The following is a 17,876-nucleotide window of genomic DNA, read 5'->3' on the forward strand; positions in this document are numbered from 1 at the left end:
AATTCACATAAAAAGAAAAACATTTATTCATAGAAAAACTTATTCAAATGGTGACTGTCAATCAGATAAATGCCCAAGGAACAAGAATGGTAAAAACTGGAAGGTGATTTAAGAGCGGTAATGTGGCTAGAAAAATTCCTCAGAAGTACAGATAAAACCAAAAGGGTACAAGCAAAATGTATAAATGCAGATTAGAAATTTGTTTGATAGAACTGTTCAATGAGCTTAGGGAACTAATTCAAAAGTCTATATACAAAGATTTCAGTGAATTCCCATTTTCTAAGTTATAAGAACACAGAAGTTTAAAAAACAAAACTCTTACTTTCAAGCAAAATAATCAACCTCTAACAAAAAGTTTAATTCCTTACACAAGATTTTTTTTTTTTTTTTTACAAATAGTCACTGCCATTTACAGAATTCTCTATTATTCCATCAATGTACATAAAATGCTTATAGGCGGCAAGTAATTTAAACTTCTCTTAATCTTCAAAGAAAAAATATCTATGTTGTTCACATACATGCTGCATTACAAATATCCTGTGTTCAGGGAGTATACACTACCCTGCTCCCCAAAGAGATCAATTACATCAGTATCTTTTCTGCCATGGAGTACATACCCAAATTCTGGAATCTCAATATTCTATAGTAGCCCAAGAAAGAAAATAAAATCAAATATAGTGTTCAAAATAAGATTTCCAGCACCCACAACATTGGCAGGCAAAAAATACTTGCTGGAAGAAATGTCTCCTGTTTATACTATCAAAAGAAGAAAAAATGCTTTCAGATATCAAGCTTGGTACTTCGGTATACTTAACTGAAAATTCAGAAGCCAATTTAAAATATACTTGAGACTAATTAGAAAAAATAACAGGTGGTAGCCATATTCCAGGAAAGGTCCTTTCTAAAATATATTATGTGCAAACAAAAAATAACGAATTTAAGAACTTTATACTCTGGCTCCTAAATATCTTTTAAGAACCAAAGTTGGAAATCCATCACTCTTAGAAAAAAGTCCTAATTAAACTATTCAATATAACAAAAACTGAAGTATTTTGAAAAACTACACTGTTGGGGTAAATTCAACAATAAAAGAATACAGCAAAAGCAGCACTTCAGGATTACGTTAAACTAAGAAAAGTTTTTGGCTGTGTTCATTTTTATTTAAAAGTGTGAATTTAAAATTGAACAGACTTGAAAAAAAATAATATATAATATGACTCATTTTTTGCATTTATATTCCCAAAGAGTTCTGGTAAAGATTTGGAGAATGTTCTTCTCATAGGAGGGTGAAAAAGAGAAATTAATTTTGGTTGGAAATGGCTTTACAAAATTACATACAGCAAGGATAACTTTTATTATTATTATTTTTAAAGGATAACATTTAAATGGGGTGGCTTAATTAATTGAAACTGCAATACTATTACCGATATAAGAAAATCATTTTTCTAAATTTGTATTCTTTTTTCTCTGTTTCACACTTGGCTCTTTAGAACAGTTATAATGCATTCAGAATTTTTAGATTTCATTTTTAGGTTACAATTTAATACAATAAATAAAATACCACTTACTTTAATACAAATACCACAGCCAATACAAAGAGTTTCAGAAATCCAGGCTATTTTGCTCTGGGGGGTAACCTCTATGCATAATTTTCCTGCAAAGGAAAAGACAGAATTAAGTCATTTCTTCTGATAGTCTAATTTTCTGACAACACTGTTATTTCAGCAATTCTGGTTTCAAATTTCCATAATCAAATTTTCAAAGATCACAAAAAGAAATACATTTGAGATAACATCTTAAATCAGTGCTTTGTATGGATAGACTGCTGAACTTATTTACTTATATGAATATTCGTCATGCAAGACAGAAGTGACTAATATGCTTTTTAATTTACTAAAAGAAGATGCTGGTTAAAGTATTTGTTGTCATTGACTGTGTCACTAAGTCATGTCCAACTCTTTGTGACCCCATGGACTGCAGCCCTCCAGGCTCCATCCATGGAATTTTCCAGGCAAGAATACTGGAGTGGATTACTTCTTTTTTTTTTTTTAATATTTACTTATTTTTTCTTTGGCTGCACTGGATCTTAGCTGTGGCATGTGGGATCTAGCTCCTTGACCAGGGTTCAAACCATGGCTCCCTGCACTGAGAGCATACATACAGTCTTAGCCACTGGACCACCAGGGAAGTCCCAGGGGTTACTATTACTGATCCTAAAAGTTGATTAACCTGAATAGTTAATCCACAAAATATGCCTTCACAATGGTAATGTACACCTGACAGGAGACTGAAATACATTAGCTAGATCAGGAAAGCTCCCCAAAGACATGCATCTAACCCACAGACTAAATTAAATTTAGCATTAAGAATACCAATAATTGCATTTCTGAATAGCACAGTAGACTGTAAGACATGACATCTAAAGTTTCTTCTAAGATTTAGTGAGTTTATTTCTCACTAGTATATTTAAAGTAACAATTATTTAGCATAGCCTTTAAAGACTACCACTTCTGAATTTTTGAGAATTTATTTAATCTTGAAAATGTAGCAAAAGCTCATGAGCAGTCATTCATATTAAGCTGTTTTCAAAAAGATTATCAAACACAAACATCATGGTAGTTCTTTCTTCATGACTTAAAGTAACTATAGGATTTTGTAGAACTGTAAGACTCTCACTAATTTGAACACTGGTTTGATTTTACAGTCAATGAACTTAAATAATACATGAACCGTGAACTTACAGATGTTCAAACTGGTTTTAGAAAAGGCAGAGGAGCCAGAGATCAAATTGCCAGCATCCACTGGATCATTGGGAAAGCAAGAGTTCCAGAAAAACATCTATTTCTGCTTTATTGACTATGCCAAAGCCTTTGACTGTGTGGATCACAATAAACTGTGAAAAATTCTTAAAGAGATGGGAATACCAGACCAGGTCAGGAAGCAACAGTTAGAACTGGACATGGAACAAGACTGGTTCCAAACAGGAAAAGGAGTACGTCAAGGCTGTATATTGTCACCCTGCTCATTTAACTTACATGCAGAGTACATCATGAGAAACGCTGGGCTGGATGAAGCACAAGCTGGAATCAAGATTGCCAGGAGAGATATCAATAACCTCAGACATGCAGATGACACCACCCTTACGGCAGAAAGTGAAGGAGAACTGAAGAACCTCTTGATGAAAGCAAAAGAGGAAGAGTGAAAAGGTTGGCTTAAAGCTCAACATTCAGAAAACTAAGATCACGGCAAGAGGTCCCATCACTTCCTGGCAAACAGATGGGAAAACAGTGGAAACAGTGGCAGACTTCATTTTTTTGGCCTCCAAAGTCACTGAAGATGGTGATTGCAGCCATGAAATTAATAGATGCTTACTCCTTGGAATGAAAGTTATGACAACCTAGACAGCATATTAAAAAGCAGAGACATTACTTTGTCAACAAAGGTCTGTCTAGTCAAGACTATGGTTTATCCACTAGTCATGTACGAATGTGAGTTGGACTATAAAGAAAGCTGAGTGCTGAAGAATTGATGCTTTTGAAGTGTGGTGTTGGAGAAGATTCTTGAGAGTCCCCTGGACTGCAAGGAGATCCAACCAGTCCATCCTAAAAGAGATCAGTCCTGGATGTTCACTGGAAGGACTGATGTTGAAGCTGAACTCCAATACTTTGGCAACCTGATGCAAAGGGCTGACTCATTTGAAAAGACCCTGATGCTGGAAGATTGAGGGCAGGAGGAGAAGAAGACGACAGAGGATGAGATGGCTGGATGGCATCACCAACTCAATGGACATGAATTTGGGTAAACTCCGGGAGGTGGTGATGGACAGGGAGGCCTGGTGTGCTGTGTGCAGTTCATGGGGTCGCAAAGAGTTGGACACCACTGAGTGACTGAACTGAACTTAAACAGGATCATTTAGTCACGAAGTATTAAAAGAAATTTAGAATAAAATCTGGTCTTATTATTACATTTTAAAAAAACCAACAGGGGTGAAAAGTGTACACCAAAGTCTAGAGAACCGTGAAGATAATGTTAAAAGATATTTAAAAGGTGATTCTTTTAAAACTTTCTCTTCTCCTTGAATGACCCACAGAACAGCTTACCCATTCGAACCACAGGGCAACTCTTCTTGCACTCCTGCCGACATTTCTTAGGCTTACATTTGTCATGGTTGACAATAGCAATTCTTGTTAACTTATCTGCCATGATTCTAAGGAAGGAAGAATATCCAGTTCCTCTGTTAAAGAAAAGATTAACAAAATTATGGCATAGTCAATGCAGTTTATTAAGAGAAGTCACAGGCATCAATAGTTCGAGAGGAGATATCACTATTTCAGATATTAATACCTGGAACTAATTAAAAAAATAAAACTAGTGAAAGCAATAAAATAACTTGTCATGGCTGGAAAAACAATATTTTACTTATATACCATGAATCAGAAAATTTATATGAAGAAGGAAAAAAAATAGTTCTTTCAACAACATACACACATGTGATGAAACTCAAAATTACCACTGAAAGACACAAAAGACCTGAACAAATAGAATGGTATGCTGTCTCAGTTTTCACAAAAGAGAAGTCAATATCATAGTTTTCAATCTTCCCTGAATTTATATATTTAATTCAATCTCAAAGGGAAAAAACTGAATCAGACAAATCAAATCTAAAGCTCTTATGCAAAAAGTAGTAATAGCGAGGAAAATGGGAAAAGAGTAAGGGGTCAGGGAAACCTATACTTGACATATGGAAAAAAAAGTTGATATAAGGCCTAAGTAATTAATGCTGATACCAGTGGATGAATACAAACCAATAAAACAGAACAGAAAGACTTGACATGAAACATACATATGATAACGATGTTTACTTCTCCCTCAAACTAATCATCACTTCATATCTTATCTATTTGACTATGACACTACTGATGGAGATGGCAATTATTAAGGGTTTAACCATTATGTTGGTCAACTGGAAAAAAAAAGTAAAAACTGCTTTCCTTGGGAACTGAAAATATAGTGAAGATGAATTTTATGTTAACTGCACTGATATGAAAAGGACTCCAGGGACTTCCCTGGAGGTCCAGAGGTTAGGATTTTGCCTTCCAATGTAAGGGGGTGAGGGTTGATCCTTGGTCGGAGAGGTAAGATTCCACATGCCTTGCAGCCAAAAAACTAAAACATAAGACAGAAGCAATACTGTAACAAATTCAATAATTGACTTTACAAATGATCTGCACACACAAAAGAGACCAAGTAACCAAACATATATAATTTTGAAGCTTTACGTATATAGTATTTGGTGCTTTTAAAGCACCATAAATTACAGAGCTGAGGTCAAAGTTAACTTAATCTTCTATATACTGGGCTTAGTGATAGACATTAATGTTCTTAGAATGTGATCAAAGTAATTCCAACAAGTGCCTTACTACTCCAGTTTATTCCAAAATGTAATGAAAGAACCTCGAGCCAAAAGATTACTGATCAACAAAGACATTCTGTTGGCTTTTTCTATCATGACCATGAACCACCATCCAGGTATTTCTTGACCGAAAGCTTCCTCTTATATTACTTTCCAGTCTTTCTCACATCCCTTCAATATCATTAGGCTTGGAGGGAACTAACAGATGTTGCTCTTACTGCTGCTTCCAGACAATTATTATCTCTCCCTTCTCATTAAAAACATCAAGCTTTTGCTTCTTAGGTCATCCATCTGCTTTAGTTATTTCCAACCATTTCAGTCCCTCCCATCCTTTGAAGACGCCAGCCCTTGGCTAATGTTCACTCTTTAACAACTCTTGTCATAATACTTAGTGATTTCAATACGTTCACAGATGATCCTTCTAGTAATAGCCTGTCATCTCAGTTTATTAACCACTTTCTTTTACCCCACCCTAGCCCTTCTTCCTTTGGCCAAATCCTTTACCTTGTCATTTTGCATAACTGCATTTTTCTATAACCGACCTTTCAAATACCCCATTCTCCAACCACCATTTCTATTTTTTCACTTCACCACTCACACACAACAATCCAACAACCCTTTGAACTCCCTTCATTCCTCAGACCTGTAACTGTCTCTAGATTCTATCAAATTTCCACTGTCCTTTATCCCTTTGTATCTTCGATGTCTTCTGTACCCACCTAAAATTGTCAGTCACTTACACCCTCATCTGTAATTCTGGTTAAATTAACTCCTCACCTGCACACAGATGGCAAGAGAAAAAACAGAGCCATGCTGACTAGTATCATCTCAAGTGAACCTTTATGCCAGTTAGCCACCACACTATATGTATTTCCATAGCTAAGTCCCTTTGCAAACTAAAAGATATCCACCCACCAAGGAGAAGGTTACAATTCTTTTTCCTGTCTTTAACATCATCAATTATTCAGTCTTCCCACCAGCTTATCCCCAGAATCTGAACCCTTCATTGTCTGCCCCAACCTCCTCCACTGCTTCATTTCCCCACCTTTTCAGGCAGGGGCTGTGTAAAAGCATGAGCTGGAATCAAGACTGCTAGGAGAAATATCAATAACCTCAGACGTAAGAGTTGCCTACAATCAGTGTTTCACATTTCTCTAGGTATTTTCTCTGGAATCCATTGCAGACATTAGGGTCCATCATTCCATGAAAACAGCTTGTCAGATCATCTGTTTTTTACATGGCTAAAGCAAATGGTTGCCAGGATTTGCTTCAGGGTCTTAGCATTTTCTGCTCCCTTTGCAGTAATGCTGCTCCCACTAGTGAGTCACACGGGCCACTCCTTCAAGTCTTTAATGTTTATTCTCAGTGAGTCTTCTCTAGCTATAAAACTGCCCTGTTTTATTCTTCTTAGCTCTTTCTACCACATTACCTAGTATATATTTCATACACATGTATGTATATGGTATATATAGTGTTTCCCTCATAGCTCAGTTAGCAAAGAAACTGCCTGCAATGCAGGAGACCTCGGTTTGATTCCAGGATCGGGAAGATTCACTGGAGAAGGGATAGGCTCCCCTCTCCGGTATTCTTGGGCTTCCCTTGTGGCTTGGCTGGTAAAGAATCCCTGCAATGCAGAAGACCTGGGTTAGATCCATCCCCTGAAAAAGGGAAAGGCTACCCACCCCAGTATTCTGGCCTAGAGAATTCCCCTTGTATAGTTCATGGGGTCGCAAAGAGTCTGACACAACAATTTACTGTGTGTGTATATGCATTTATGTATTCTCTCTCTCTACACACAGGCAATGTTTTTCCCTCTCCAACTACAAAGTACTCCATCATGAGTGTAGGAATTTTTGTTTGTTCATTCCAGTGGCTGGACCAGTGTCTACCACATAGTAGGAATGCAAACATATCTAGTGAATGAAATGAGAAAATGAATTTAAATATAGTAAAAAATTTTCCTACAGGTTATAACAGCTTCAGGAGTCTTTGCAAGTTACCATTATAGTGACAGTTAAACACTAAAGTATGTTATTTTTAAAAATCACCCAAAATGAGACAAACATTGTATGTAACAGAGCTACACTAATGGATAGGTTCACTTTACCTCTTTATAATCTTTAGAAACTCATCTAAAGATCAGCATAAGAAAATAAGTGATTTATGAATTGCTACCAAAAAAGCTATCATTCTAGAAGACAATTCACAAGAGACTGAAGATTCTTCAGCTATTAAAAATAAAACTAGAGATCATACAAATTATGGTGAATAAGCATGATTAATTCCCCTGCAAAGGATAAATCTCCATTGATTTATCAATGAAACTGTTTACAGTAAAGTTTATTTCTGCCAAACTACTAAATTGTTTCAACTGCTATTTCAAACCATTTAAAAAGCCAAATGACTGTCAAGATGATTTTTATCAAATAAAACATACTAGAGATGGTTATGGAGAAGGCAATGGCAACCCACTCCAGTACTCTTGCCTGGAAAATCCCATGGATGGAGGAGCCTGGTGGGCTGCCGTCTATGGGGTCGCGCAGAGTCGTACACGACTGAAGTGAATTAGCAGAAGCAGCAGCAGAGATGGTTAAAAAGCTGATTTATATTTTAAAATGATGAACTATGATGCAGTTAAGAAAAATGAATACAGATTCTTTGTAGAACTGTTAATTAAGAGAGCAAACTGTAGACACTACTGTTAATTAAATTTCTATGTAAGTTTCAAGAATTGGGAAGAAGGATCCCCTCCTTTCTTTTTCAGTGAGAAAGATACAGTACAGGAAAGCTTGGAGGGGAAGACTGTAGTTACAGACGCCCTGGAATAGGGATCTGAAGCTATCTCAAATCTGAAAACTGGTGAAAACAGGTACTTATAAACAATGACCTCTATCATCCTTCCAGCTGAGAGGAAAAAAGGAAGTGAGACATTTATAGAAAGCATTTGTAGTCTAATGAAAGAAACACTCAGTCCTGTCCCACTCTTTGCGACTCCATGGACTGTAGCCTACTAGGCTCCTCTGTCCACAGGATTTCCCAGAAAAGAATACTGGAGTGGGTTGCCATTTCCTTCTTCAGGGGGTCTTCCCAACCCTGGGATCGAATCAGCTGCTTTACCGTCTGAGCCAGCAGGGAAGCAAAGTCTTAACCACTGGACCACCAAGGAATTCAGTTGGTAAAGGATCCGCCCGCAATGCAGGAAAACGTGGTTTGATTCCTGGGTTGGGAAGATCCTCTGGAGAAGGGAAAAAGCTACCCACTCCAGTAATCTGGCCTCAAGAAGCAGTCCATGGGGTCGCAAAGAGTCGGACAGGACTGAGCGACTTTTCACTTTGTAGTCTAAAGCCAAAATTATTTTTACATCCTGTGAAAGCATTTGAAAATGAATTATTCTTATGTCATGTGAAATATTCTAAAATTCTATGCTACTGCAGGTTATTACATTTATAAAACGTGTAAGTTGGGAGTGGTGCACAACCCTGATTTCAGAGTCTTAAACTGAAGACAATTAGAAGGGACACTAAATTAATACCACTTTCTCCTTGCCCCATACCAGCAATTATATTAAATATTCTTCCTAAAAAAATTCTTTTATAGGGGAGAACAGTCTTTTAACTAAAACAAAAACAAACAACACTTTTTGGTTCAGATAGGACAAGTGTGTGTTAGTCGCTCAGTAGTGCCCGACTCTTTGCGACCCCATGGACTGCAGCTCACCAGTCTCCTCTGTCCGTGAGATTTTCCAGGCAATGATACTGGAGTGGGTAGCCAAAGAGAAGAGCCCTTGGTTAATACTGACAAAAACGAAGCATTATCGTCAAGTAGTTGATACAGAATGAATATTCTCAGAACCAGGGACAGAAGTACTGAGAACTACAAAACAGATGCTACTGTCATAAATGCAGTTAGCAGTTCTGTGGAAGAGAAAGCACCTCTCCCCCCAATAAAACCAAAAACAGTGTTTTGACAGTTATTTCTCTCTCTTACCGATTTTACGGTAAAAAATGAGAAAACGTGCTTAAGTAGTTTATGGGATGTGGGAAGTGACTTTAAACGTCGCTCCCACGATGCACGAACCACTGAAGGGGAAATAAAGGTACTTTCAGTAAAAACACAGAACCTGATCTCCAGGGTTTTAAGATATAATAAGGGGGAAATCGGAGCAATCACCAAGTGTCATAAAAACTCTCGCGAAATGCAAAACGCGTTCAACTGGGAGATTATTTGAGATCACCATGGTGACAGCAGAGTACACCTGCTGTGAGATAAACCCAGTGACTTGTGGCCATCGTTTCTACAAAGACTGGGAGTGGACGAGGAGGATCCGGCTTCTTGGCGGTAAGATGCCGTGACTCATTCCACAATCCCCAAACAGCGAAGAAAAGGCTTCCACCTCTGCCAGAAGAGCCGGGGCAATAGGGGACGCTCTAAGTTATAAAGGCGGGTCTCATAAAGATTCAGTGGTAGGGGAGGCGCGGGGTCAAGGCGGGGAGTGGAGGCGGCGGGGACTGGACCACCGAGAGAATGGCACCTATATCCATTTCCGTGTCCCCTGGCGGGGGTGGCGGGCCACAGAGACCGAGAGCCGGGTCAGCCAGAGGCAAAGCGTTAGGCGCCTCCACGCTCGGCGGTTCCAGCTGTCTCGTCCAAACCGGCTGCCACGCGCCGCTGCCGCCGCCACCTGAGGCCTAACCAAAGGCTCGCGGAGAATGTCCCCACGGTGTTTAGACCGTGGCAAACTGCAGCTAAAGGCCAAACCCCTCCAGGCTATTCACATACCTGGAGAAACAGATTCCCCTTGCGGAGGGGAACGCAGAGATCAAATCAGCGCTTGGTTTTCACTTCTCAGCCACAGAGCGTGTTCCTTGCGGCCACCGGCCAAAATGGCGGTGCCCAGCCGCCGCCTCAAGCATGCCACAAGGACGTAATGCGCATGCGCGCCAGGGCGCGCCAGGCGGAGCTGTGGAAAGAAGTAGGGAGAGGCGGCTGGGACTGACGTCATTGCACTGCGACCCCAGTGACGTCTCTGGGGAAGCTAGGCGGGCCTGGGAAGCCGAGTGGGAGTGGCGCGGAGCTGCGGCGGATCCTGAAAAGCTGAGTGGTGGCAAGCAGAGTCCGCGAGCTGTAAGTGCGTGGGCTTTCCCGGACGGGGAGAGTGGTTCTAGCTTAAGGGAACACCTTCTCTTCTCCGTTGTCAGCCTTCTTTTACGCCATTTCCTCAAGGCCGGTGGGTCAGAAATGGATCCTTAGAGGTTGCCCATTCTAGTACTTCTGGCAGAGGTGTCCAGCAGAACCGACAGAGTCTGCACTAGACACTGCTCGCGGTGGCATTCTCTCCTTGTCCTTAACTCCTGAACGGAATGACCAGGAACCCATTCTCCTTCGAGCTCCGTGTTTTTTTCCACTTGGTGGCGTCCAGTACCAAGTTCGGCAGTTGAATTCTCCAAAATAGAGATGGGCCTTTGAGGGGGCACAGTTTGACATTTTTGGACATTTGAAGATGTGACCGTAGGTTTAATTGCCTCATCTTAGATCTTACTTAACTTGCAGGTGGCAATACTTTAGTTTATTATTGAACCTATCCATTCATCCATGTACTCATTCAGAAAACTGCTAATGGATCATTTAAGCCTCAGTCCTTTCCAGTTTGTAGTTCAGTGTCTGGTATTATTTAAAGAGTGTCGAGTGTGAAGAGTTAGAGAACAACAGATCTGACAGGAGGTGGATATCAAGGAGACAGTATACAAACCTTCTGGGCCAGGTTCATAATAGCATGTATGTATAACGATGTTTAGTAGTTGTAATTGCATTGAAGCAATTTTACATGTTGTTCACTATCCAAGAGGTGTTTTTTTTTTTTTTAATCACATTTGGACACACTTAGCAAGATTAACTAACAAAAGATGTGAAAGATGAAGTAGACGTCTTGTTTAGAATAGGCTGGTTACTCACTTCTAGACATTAAAGGCATTCTTCTGACTATGTTCTATAGTAACAGCACATGTAATTGGAATTTTTGACAATTAATGAAGAGATGTGATTTTTCTCTGCATCACTTAATGGATTATTTAAGATATAGACCAATATTTACATATTCCTGGATTAATATTTCAGTCTGACTTTTTTAGGTAAAAAACTTCATTTGAATTGGAATTTTTGCTCATATAGGTATAGAACTGCATAGCATTATACAGTTATACATCAACCCCTTTGGCAGGAAAGGGGAAAGCCCAGACCCCTCAAAAGTATAGACTAGTTAAAGGTGAACCTTGAGTTGACATCCTGATCCTATGGCCTTTTGACTACTATATTCTGCTGCTTTGCACAACTTGTAAGTCATAATATGTTACACTGTGGAAACCAAACTGAATTCTCAAGTGTTTTAAATTGCAGTGGTTATGTCAACTGCTCTTGAAAATAGATGGTTACTATCCAGGTTACATTAGTGATACACTGGCTGTTAAACTTTTACCATTTGTAGAAAGATGCTCAGGTCCTGGTGTAATGTGAATATTCTTTTTTTCTACATAGGATATTTTAAAAATGACCACACCAAACAAGACACCTCCTGGTGCTGACCCTAAGCAGTTGGAAAGGACTGGAACAGTACGGGAAATTGGGTCACAAGCTGTTTGGTCACTCTCATCTTGCAAACCAGGTAAAACAAAACAGAAACTGTTTGTGTTAACTACTGAAAGTTTCCTTGTACACTGGACCGACTTTAATATTTGTTTTGTTTAGGTGTGTGTGTGTATGTGAGTCACTCAGTTGTGTTTGACTCTTGGCGACCCTTCGCTCGCCAGACTCCTCTGTCCATGGAATTCTCCAGGCAAGAATACTGGAGTGGATTGCTATTCCCTTCTCCAGAGCATCTTCCTAATCCAGGAACTGAACCCAGGTCTCCCACATTAAATGTAGATTCTTTACCATCTCAGCCACCAGGGAAGCCCTTTGTTCAGAGGCTTTATGTATTTTTGTACATGAGCTAAACACTTTAATTAAAATTCAGAGATTGTCAGAATGGATAAAAGTCATTTCAACTATATGTTGATTACAGGAGATACAGTTTAATGTAAGGAAACCAATAGATAAAACTAAAATCAAAGGAAAAGTCATTTCCTACAAACAGAATTGTAAGATAGGTGGTACAGATTTTTAATATCGAATAAAGTAGACATCAAGCAAACAAATTAACAGAGATAAAGAGGAACACTTGATAAAAAGATTAGTTCATTAAGAATATAAAACAATCATAAATGTGTACATATTCAATAATTTCAAAATACATGAAATAAAAAGAGAAATGGAAATATCAGCAATTATCATTAGAGATTTTCTTTTCTCAGTAGTTGATAGAATACTTGTTAAATTTGGGACAGATAAAGATGGGAACAACACCTTGACCTAACACTATCAGAATACTACGTGCAACATCTGTAGAAAGCATGTTCATTCCCGGTGCATGTAGGACTTCCACCAAAATAGACTATTTGCTAGGACATACGTTTCAAGATTGAAATATTGCTTGCTATGTTCTCCAACCGTGATTAGAGAAAAATAGCAGTTACTTAATACAGTCATAGTACATAATAAGACAACGTGCTCAGTTGCTTCAGTCATGTCCGAATCTTTGTGACCCCATGGCCCATAGCCTGCCAAGCTTCTCTGTCCATGGCATTTTCCCAGCAAGAATACTGGGAGTGGGGTGCCATTTCCTCCTCCAGGGGATCTTCCTGACCCAGGATTGAACCAGCATTTCCTGCATCTCCTGCATTGCAGGAATTTTAAAATCTAATTGGATTTTCATTTGTTATATATCTCTTTGTAATTGCTTTACTAGTATCCACTTCAGTTTAACTGCACATGTTATAAGGTCTCTTTATCCTCCCCTCTTTTTCTATGATTCAGTTATTTGGTTAGCATTTTTTGACTTATTTCTCTGGATGGGATAAATGAATGATACATTTTTTGAGTGATTATATATCCCCAAATAACTTTATTGTACTCTTGGTTGGGATAGAATTCTCTTTCTCTTTTTTTTTTCCCCCCAATGTGATAAAGTACATTTTTTTTTTTCTATTTTGAGAAAGGTGTCACTTCAGACTTTCACTAGGATGAAGTTGGATTAATTCTCCCCATTTAATGTGTAGTATTCAAGCTAGAACTCACATCATCAGGGACTGAAAATTTCTTTATGGACTTAACACTGCATCCTTTTCCTGGACCTAAAGCAAAATAAATATGTAGTGCTTCACAAATTTGCGTGTCATCCTTATACAGGGGCCATGCTAATCTTCTGGCTATCATTCCAATTTTAGTATATGTGCTGTCAAAGCAAGCACTGGGATAGAATTCTTGAGTGGCAATCCTTTCCTCAAAAAGTTGTACATGCTAGTTTACCATTTCCTTTTATCATGTCGCAAGTAAGAAGGTGTATATCTGTCTGTCTTACTTGCTGAGTAACTTGTTCTTTCTTTCTTTCTATTGATTCTTAGAGTTCAAGACTTTTGCCAGGATACATGTGTATCTTTTCTCATCCATATAGCCTGTAATATGATAGGCATTTTCAATCTGTAGACTCAAGGTCAGAGAAAGTTTTTTAGCTTAAGAAATTTAAACGATAATGTTATTGATTCAGTAGTCATTTTTCTCTCAGAAAGCTCTACTATTTACACATTAAGACTCCTGAAACCATCTTCCCAACCCAGCCTCTTCTGTTTCCCCTTAGGATTCTTTTCTCTCTCTTTTTATGAGTAATTTGAGGTATAATTTACTTAAGAAAAGCTCACCCTTTTTGTATGTATAGTTATATGAATTTTAACCAGCACGTCACAAATCAAAGCACCATCAAAATTAAATACAGGTCATTTTCATCGTGTAAAGAAATTTCCTCATCTCTTTGTGGTCAGTCTTTTGCCCCGTCCCCGACCACTGACAGCTTGATCTGTTTTGTGTCTCTTTGGTTTTTACCTTTCTCAGAATGCTATATAAATGTAATCATATTTTATGTAGCTTTTGAGGTCTTAACTTCTTTCACTCAGTATAGTACATTTGTGATTCTTCCTTTTGGAGTTGGTTCCTTTTTATTGCTGATTACTATTCCACTGTATGGATGTATCCCAGTTTGTTACCTATTCACCAGTTAATGGACCTTTAGGTTGTGGTAGTCAGCTTCCCAAACGGTACCAGTGATTCCTGTTTGCTGGTTTTCATGCCCTTCTGATGACCTCTCCCACATTGTGTCAGGGTGAGACTCTGGGACCCGGCGAATATGGCAGACATGATGGTATGCGATTTCTGAGACTAGATCATAAAAGACATCAGGGCTCTGCCACACTCTTGTTTGGATCACATAGTCTAGGGGAGACTAGCTCCCATTTTGTGAGGAGACAAGGGGACCCATGGAGAGGTTGAGATGGTGAGAAACATGGCCTTCTGACAACAGCCAGTGGCGAGCTGGGGCCTCTTGGCAACAGTCATATTATTAAGCCACCTTAGAATGGATCCTCCAGCCACTGGATAACCAAACTGGTCCCAAATTCCTGGATCAGAAATTGTGAAATAATGCATGTTTAGTGTTTCAGGGTGCTAAGTTAACTAAGATAAGGTTGTTTCCAATATTTGGTGATTATGGAGGAAGCTACCATAAGCATTCATGTCCAGGTTTTTGTGTAGACATATATTTTTATTTTTCTTGAGTAGATACTTAGGAGTAGAATGGCTGGGTTCATTTATTTTTATTTCTTCTTTCCAGTCTATACCTTTTATTTCCTTCTCTTGTCTTATTGCATTAGCTAAGACTTTGAATATGATGTCACATAGAAGTGGCAAAAAGGATTGTTGTTGTTTAGTTGCAAGTCATGTCCGACTCTTTTTTTGTAGTCCTATGGACTGTAGCCCCCTAGGCTTCTCTGTCCATGGGATTTTCCAGGCAAGAATACTGGAGTTGCCATTTCTGTCTCCAAGGGATCTACATGACCCGGGGATTGAACCTGTGTCTTCTGCATTTAGAGGTGGACGTTTTACCGCTGAGCCAGCAGGGAAGCCCCAAATATGGTGTTAGCTGTTGTTTCTTGTGGATATATAAAGTTGAGGAAGTCCCCCTAATTTCTGTAGATATGCTGATAGAGTTTTGTTTTGAATGAGTGTTGAATTTGCCAGATGCTTTCTCAACATTTATTATTATGATAATATGTTTTTTCTCGTTTAGCCTGTTGTTTTGATGGATTATATTAATTTTAGAACATTGAACCAACTTTGCATACCTGGATTAAATTCCAATTGATTATGGTGAATAATTTTTTTATACATACATTCAATTTACTAATATTTTCTTGAGAATTTTTGCGTCTGTGTTCATGAGAGATATTATTCTTTAATTTTCCTTTCTTTTAATGTCTTTGTCTGGTTTTATTATTACAGGAATGCTACCCTTATGGAATCAGTCAGAAAGTATTCCCTCTGCTTCTTTTTTCTGAAAAAAATTTTGGACACTCGGTATTATTTCTTCCTTAAATGCTTGACAGAAGTCACCAGTGAAACCATTTAGGCCTAGTGATTTGTTTGGAAGGTTATTAATTTTTGATTCAATTTTTATAATAGATATTGGCTTATTCAAATTATCTGTTCCTTGTGTGAGTTTTGCTGGATTGTGTCTTTCAAGGAATTGGTCCATTTTATTTATCAAGTTTGTGGTTGGAGCTCCTTATAATACTCTTTTATTACCCTTTTATCCATGGGATCAATAGTGATGGCCCCTCTTTTGTTTCTTGTATTAGTAATTTATGTCTTCTTTCTTTTTTTCTTATTTAGCCTGGTTAGAGATTTATTGATTTTATTGAGCTTTTCAAAGAACCAACTTTGCAGTATTGGTGATTTTTCTCTCTTAATTTCCTGTTTTTATTTCTTTCTCCTGCTTATTTTGAATTTAATTTGCTCCTCTTTTTCTAGTTTTCTAAGGTGAATACTTAAATTATTGATTTTAGAGCTTTCTTCTGTTCTAATCTATATCTATTTCATGCTATAAATGCAGTAAACTTCAGAAAGCACTGCTTTCTGTTACTGATTTTTAGTTTAATTTTGTTGTGGTCTGGGAGTACAATTTGTATGATTTCTGTTTGTTTTAATCTTTTTATGTGTGTTTTATAGCCCAAAATGTGGTCCATTTTGGCTAATGTTACACATAAACTTGAGAATAACCATGTATTCTGCTGTCATTGGATGAAATAATCTGTAAATATCAAATTAATATAGCTGATTGATGGTGCTGGTTCAGTTCAATCATACATTGACTGATTTTCTGCCTGATGGATAAAGGCTTAAGATTCAGAGGCTAAAATTCCTTTAAGGTCCTTGTTTTTGTCTCCCTTGTTATCTTTGAATTTCTCTGCTGCTACTACTGCTAAGTCACTTCAGTCGTGTCCAACTCTGCGTGACCCCATAGATGGCAGCCCACCAGGCTCCCCCGTCCCTGGGATTCTCCAGGCAAGAACACTGGAGTGCGTTGCCATTTCCTTCTCCAATGCATGAAAGTGAAAAATGAAAGTGAAGTTGCTCAGTTGTGTCTGACTCTTAGCAACCCCATGGACTACAGCCCACCAGGCTTCTCTGTCCATGGGATTTTCCAGGCAAGAGTACCGGAGTGGGGTGCCATTGCCCTCTCTAGAGACTCCTTAAATGGCATCTAAGCTTGCAGGTCTTTGAATTTAGCCTACTGATACTATATTGGAGTCCTGTTGATATGGTGTTAAGTTATGGAGAGAATGGAAGTGTTCTGTAATCCTGTGCATTAGACCTCAGTCTTTTAGTGGGCCCATGTGCATGCCTGTGACCTTCGCAAGTGCTTCTCCCCTTTTCTTACCCCACTTAGGTGAGACAGAAGGCTAGAGGATGTAGTCAGGTGTTTTCCTTTCCCTGTGTCAGCTGTGCTGTGCTGTGTTTAGTTGCTCAGTCATGTCTGACTCTTTGCGACCCAGTGGACTGCAGCTCTCCAGGCTCCTCTGTCCATGGGATTCTCCAGGCAAGAGTACTGGAGTAGGTTGCCGTGCCCTCCTCCAGGGGATCTTCCCAACCCAGGGATCAAACCCAGGTTTCCCGCATTGCAGGCGAATTCTTCACTGTCTGAGCTGCCAGGGAAGCCCCCTGTGTCAGGCTGTGGTGAAAAAAGAACAGCAACAAAAAAACCATACTGGTTAAGCTCTGTTGAAACAGTTTTCCTTTAATTCAGGCCTTTGTTACGGGAAGGAGAATGCTTTTGGTGTGATTCACAATGATCACCTTCCTCCTCTATCTGCAGGAATCACTGGAGAATTTTTTCTGATCTTTACCATAAAGAGAAACTGGTGGGGCTCCTAGAGGAAAAATTCTTGAAGATGTGAAATTCTTGAAGATGTGGAGTGCTCTCTAAGGCTGGGCATCCAGGTGTTTTTATTCTCTCCAGCTAGTCTGTACTCAGTCTCCAGCA

The 17,876-nt window shown here is 38.8% G+C and overlaps 2 protein-coding genes and 1 non-coding gene across 7 annotated transcripts in view; 1 reads left to right on the forward strand and 2 right to left on the reverse strand.

Moving 5' to 3' along the window:
* The window catches only part of ABCE1 (ATP binding cassette subfamily E member 1), a 28,854-nt gene extending 18,508 nt beyond the window's left edge, over positions 1 to 10,346 (reverse strand). The window contains exons 1-3 of one of the 2 annotated variants that reach the window (XM_020898246.2): positions 10,193 to 10,346; positions 4,101 to 4,234; positions 1,569 to 1,654 (exon numbers count right to left, since the gene is read on the reverse strand). In XM_020898246.2, coding sequence (XP_020753905.1) covers positions 1,569 to 1,654; positions 4,101 to 4,203 — 189 coding nt within the window. In that variant the 5' untranslated portion in view covers positions 4,204 to 4,234; positions 10,193 to 10,346. Of the gene's footprint in view, positions 1 to 1,568; positions 1,655 to 4,100; positions 4,235 to 9,944; positions 9,969 to 10,192 lie in introns of those variants that run through there. The other variant, XM_020898247.2, reaches the window with a different exon arrangement.
* ANAPC10 (anaphase promoting complex subunit 10) overlaps positions 9,660 to 17,876 on the forward strand; it is an 83,008-nt gene continuing 74,791 nt past the window's right edge. Inside the window, exons 1-2 of one of the 4 annotated variants that reach the window (XM_070474807.1) lie at positions 9,660 to 9,751; positions 11,945 to 12,071. In XM_070474807.1, the coding sequence (XP_070330908.1) occupies positions 11,957 to 12,071 (115 nt within the window). In that variant the 5' untranslated portion in view covers positions 9,660 to 9,751; positions 11,945 to 11,956. Of the gene's footprint in view, positions 9,752 to 10,424; positions 10,538 to 11,944; positions 12,072 to 17,876 lie in introns of those variants that run through there. The other 3 variants (XM_020898249.2, XM_070474808.1, XM_070474806.1) reach the window with 3 other exon arrangements.
* On the reverse strand, positions 13,649 to 13,755 carry LOC139037873 (U6 spliceosomal RNA). The gene has a single exon (XR_011490827.1). It is a non-coding gene; the product is annotated as a U6 spliceosomal RNA (small nuclear RNA).

Source organism: Odocoileus virginianus, chromosome 12 (genome assembly GCF_023699985.2).
Source record: "Odocoileus virginianus isolate 20LAN1187 ecotype Illinois chromosome 12, Ovbor_1.2, whole genome shotgun sequence".
NCBI classification, from domain to species: domain Eukaryota; kingdom Metazoa; phylum Chordata; class Mammalia; order Artiodactyla; family Cervidae; genus Odocoileus; species Odocoileus virginianus.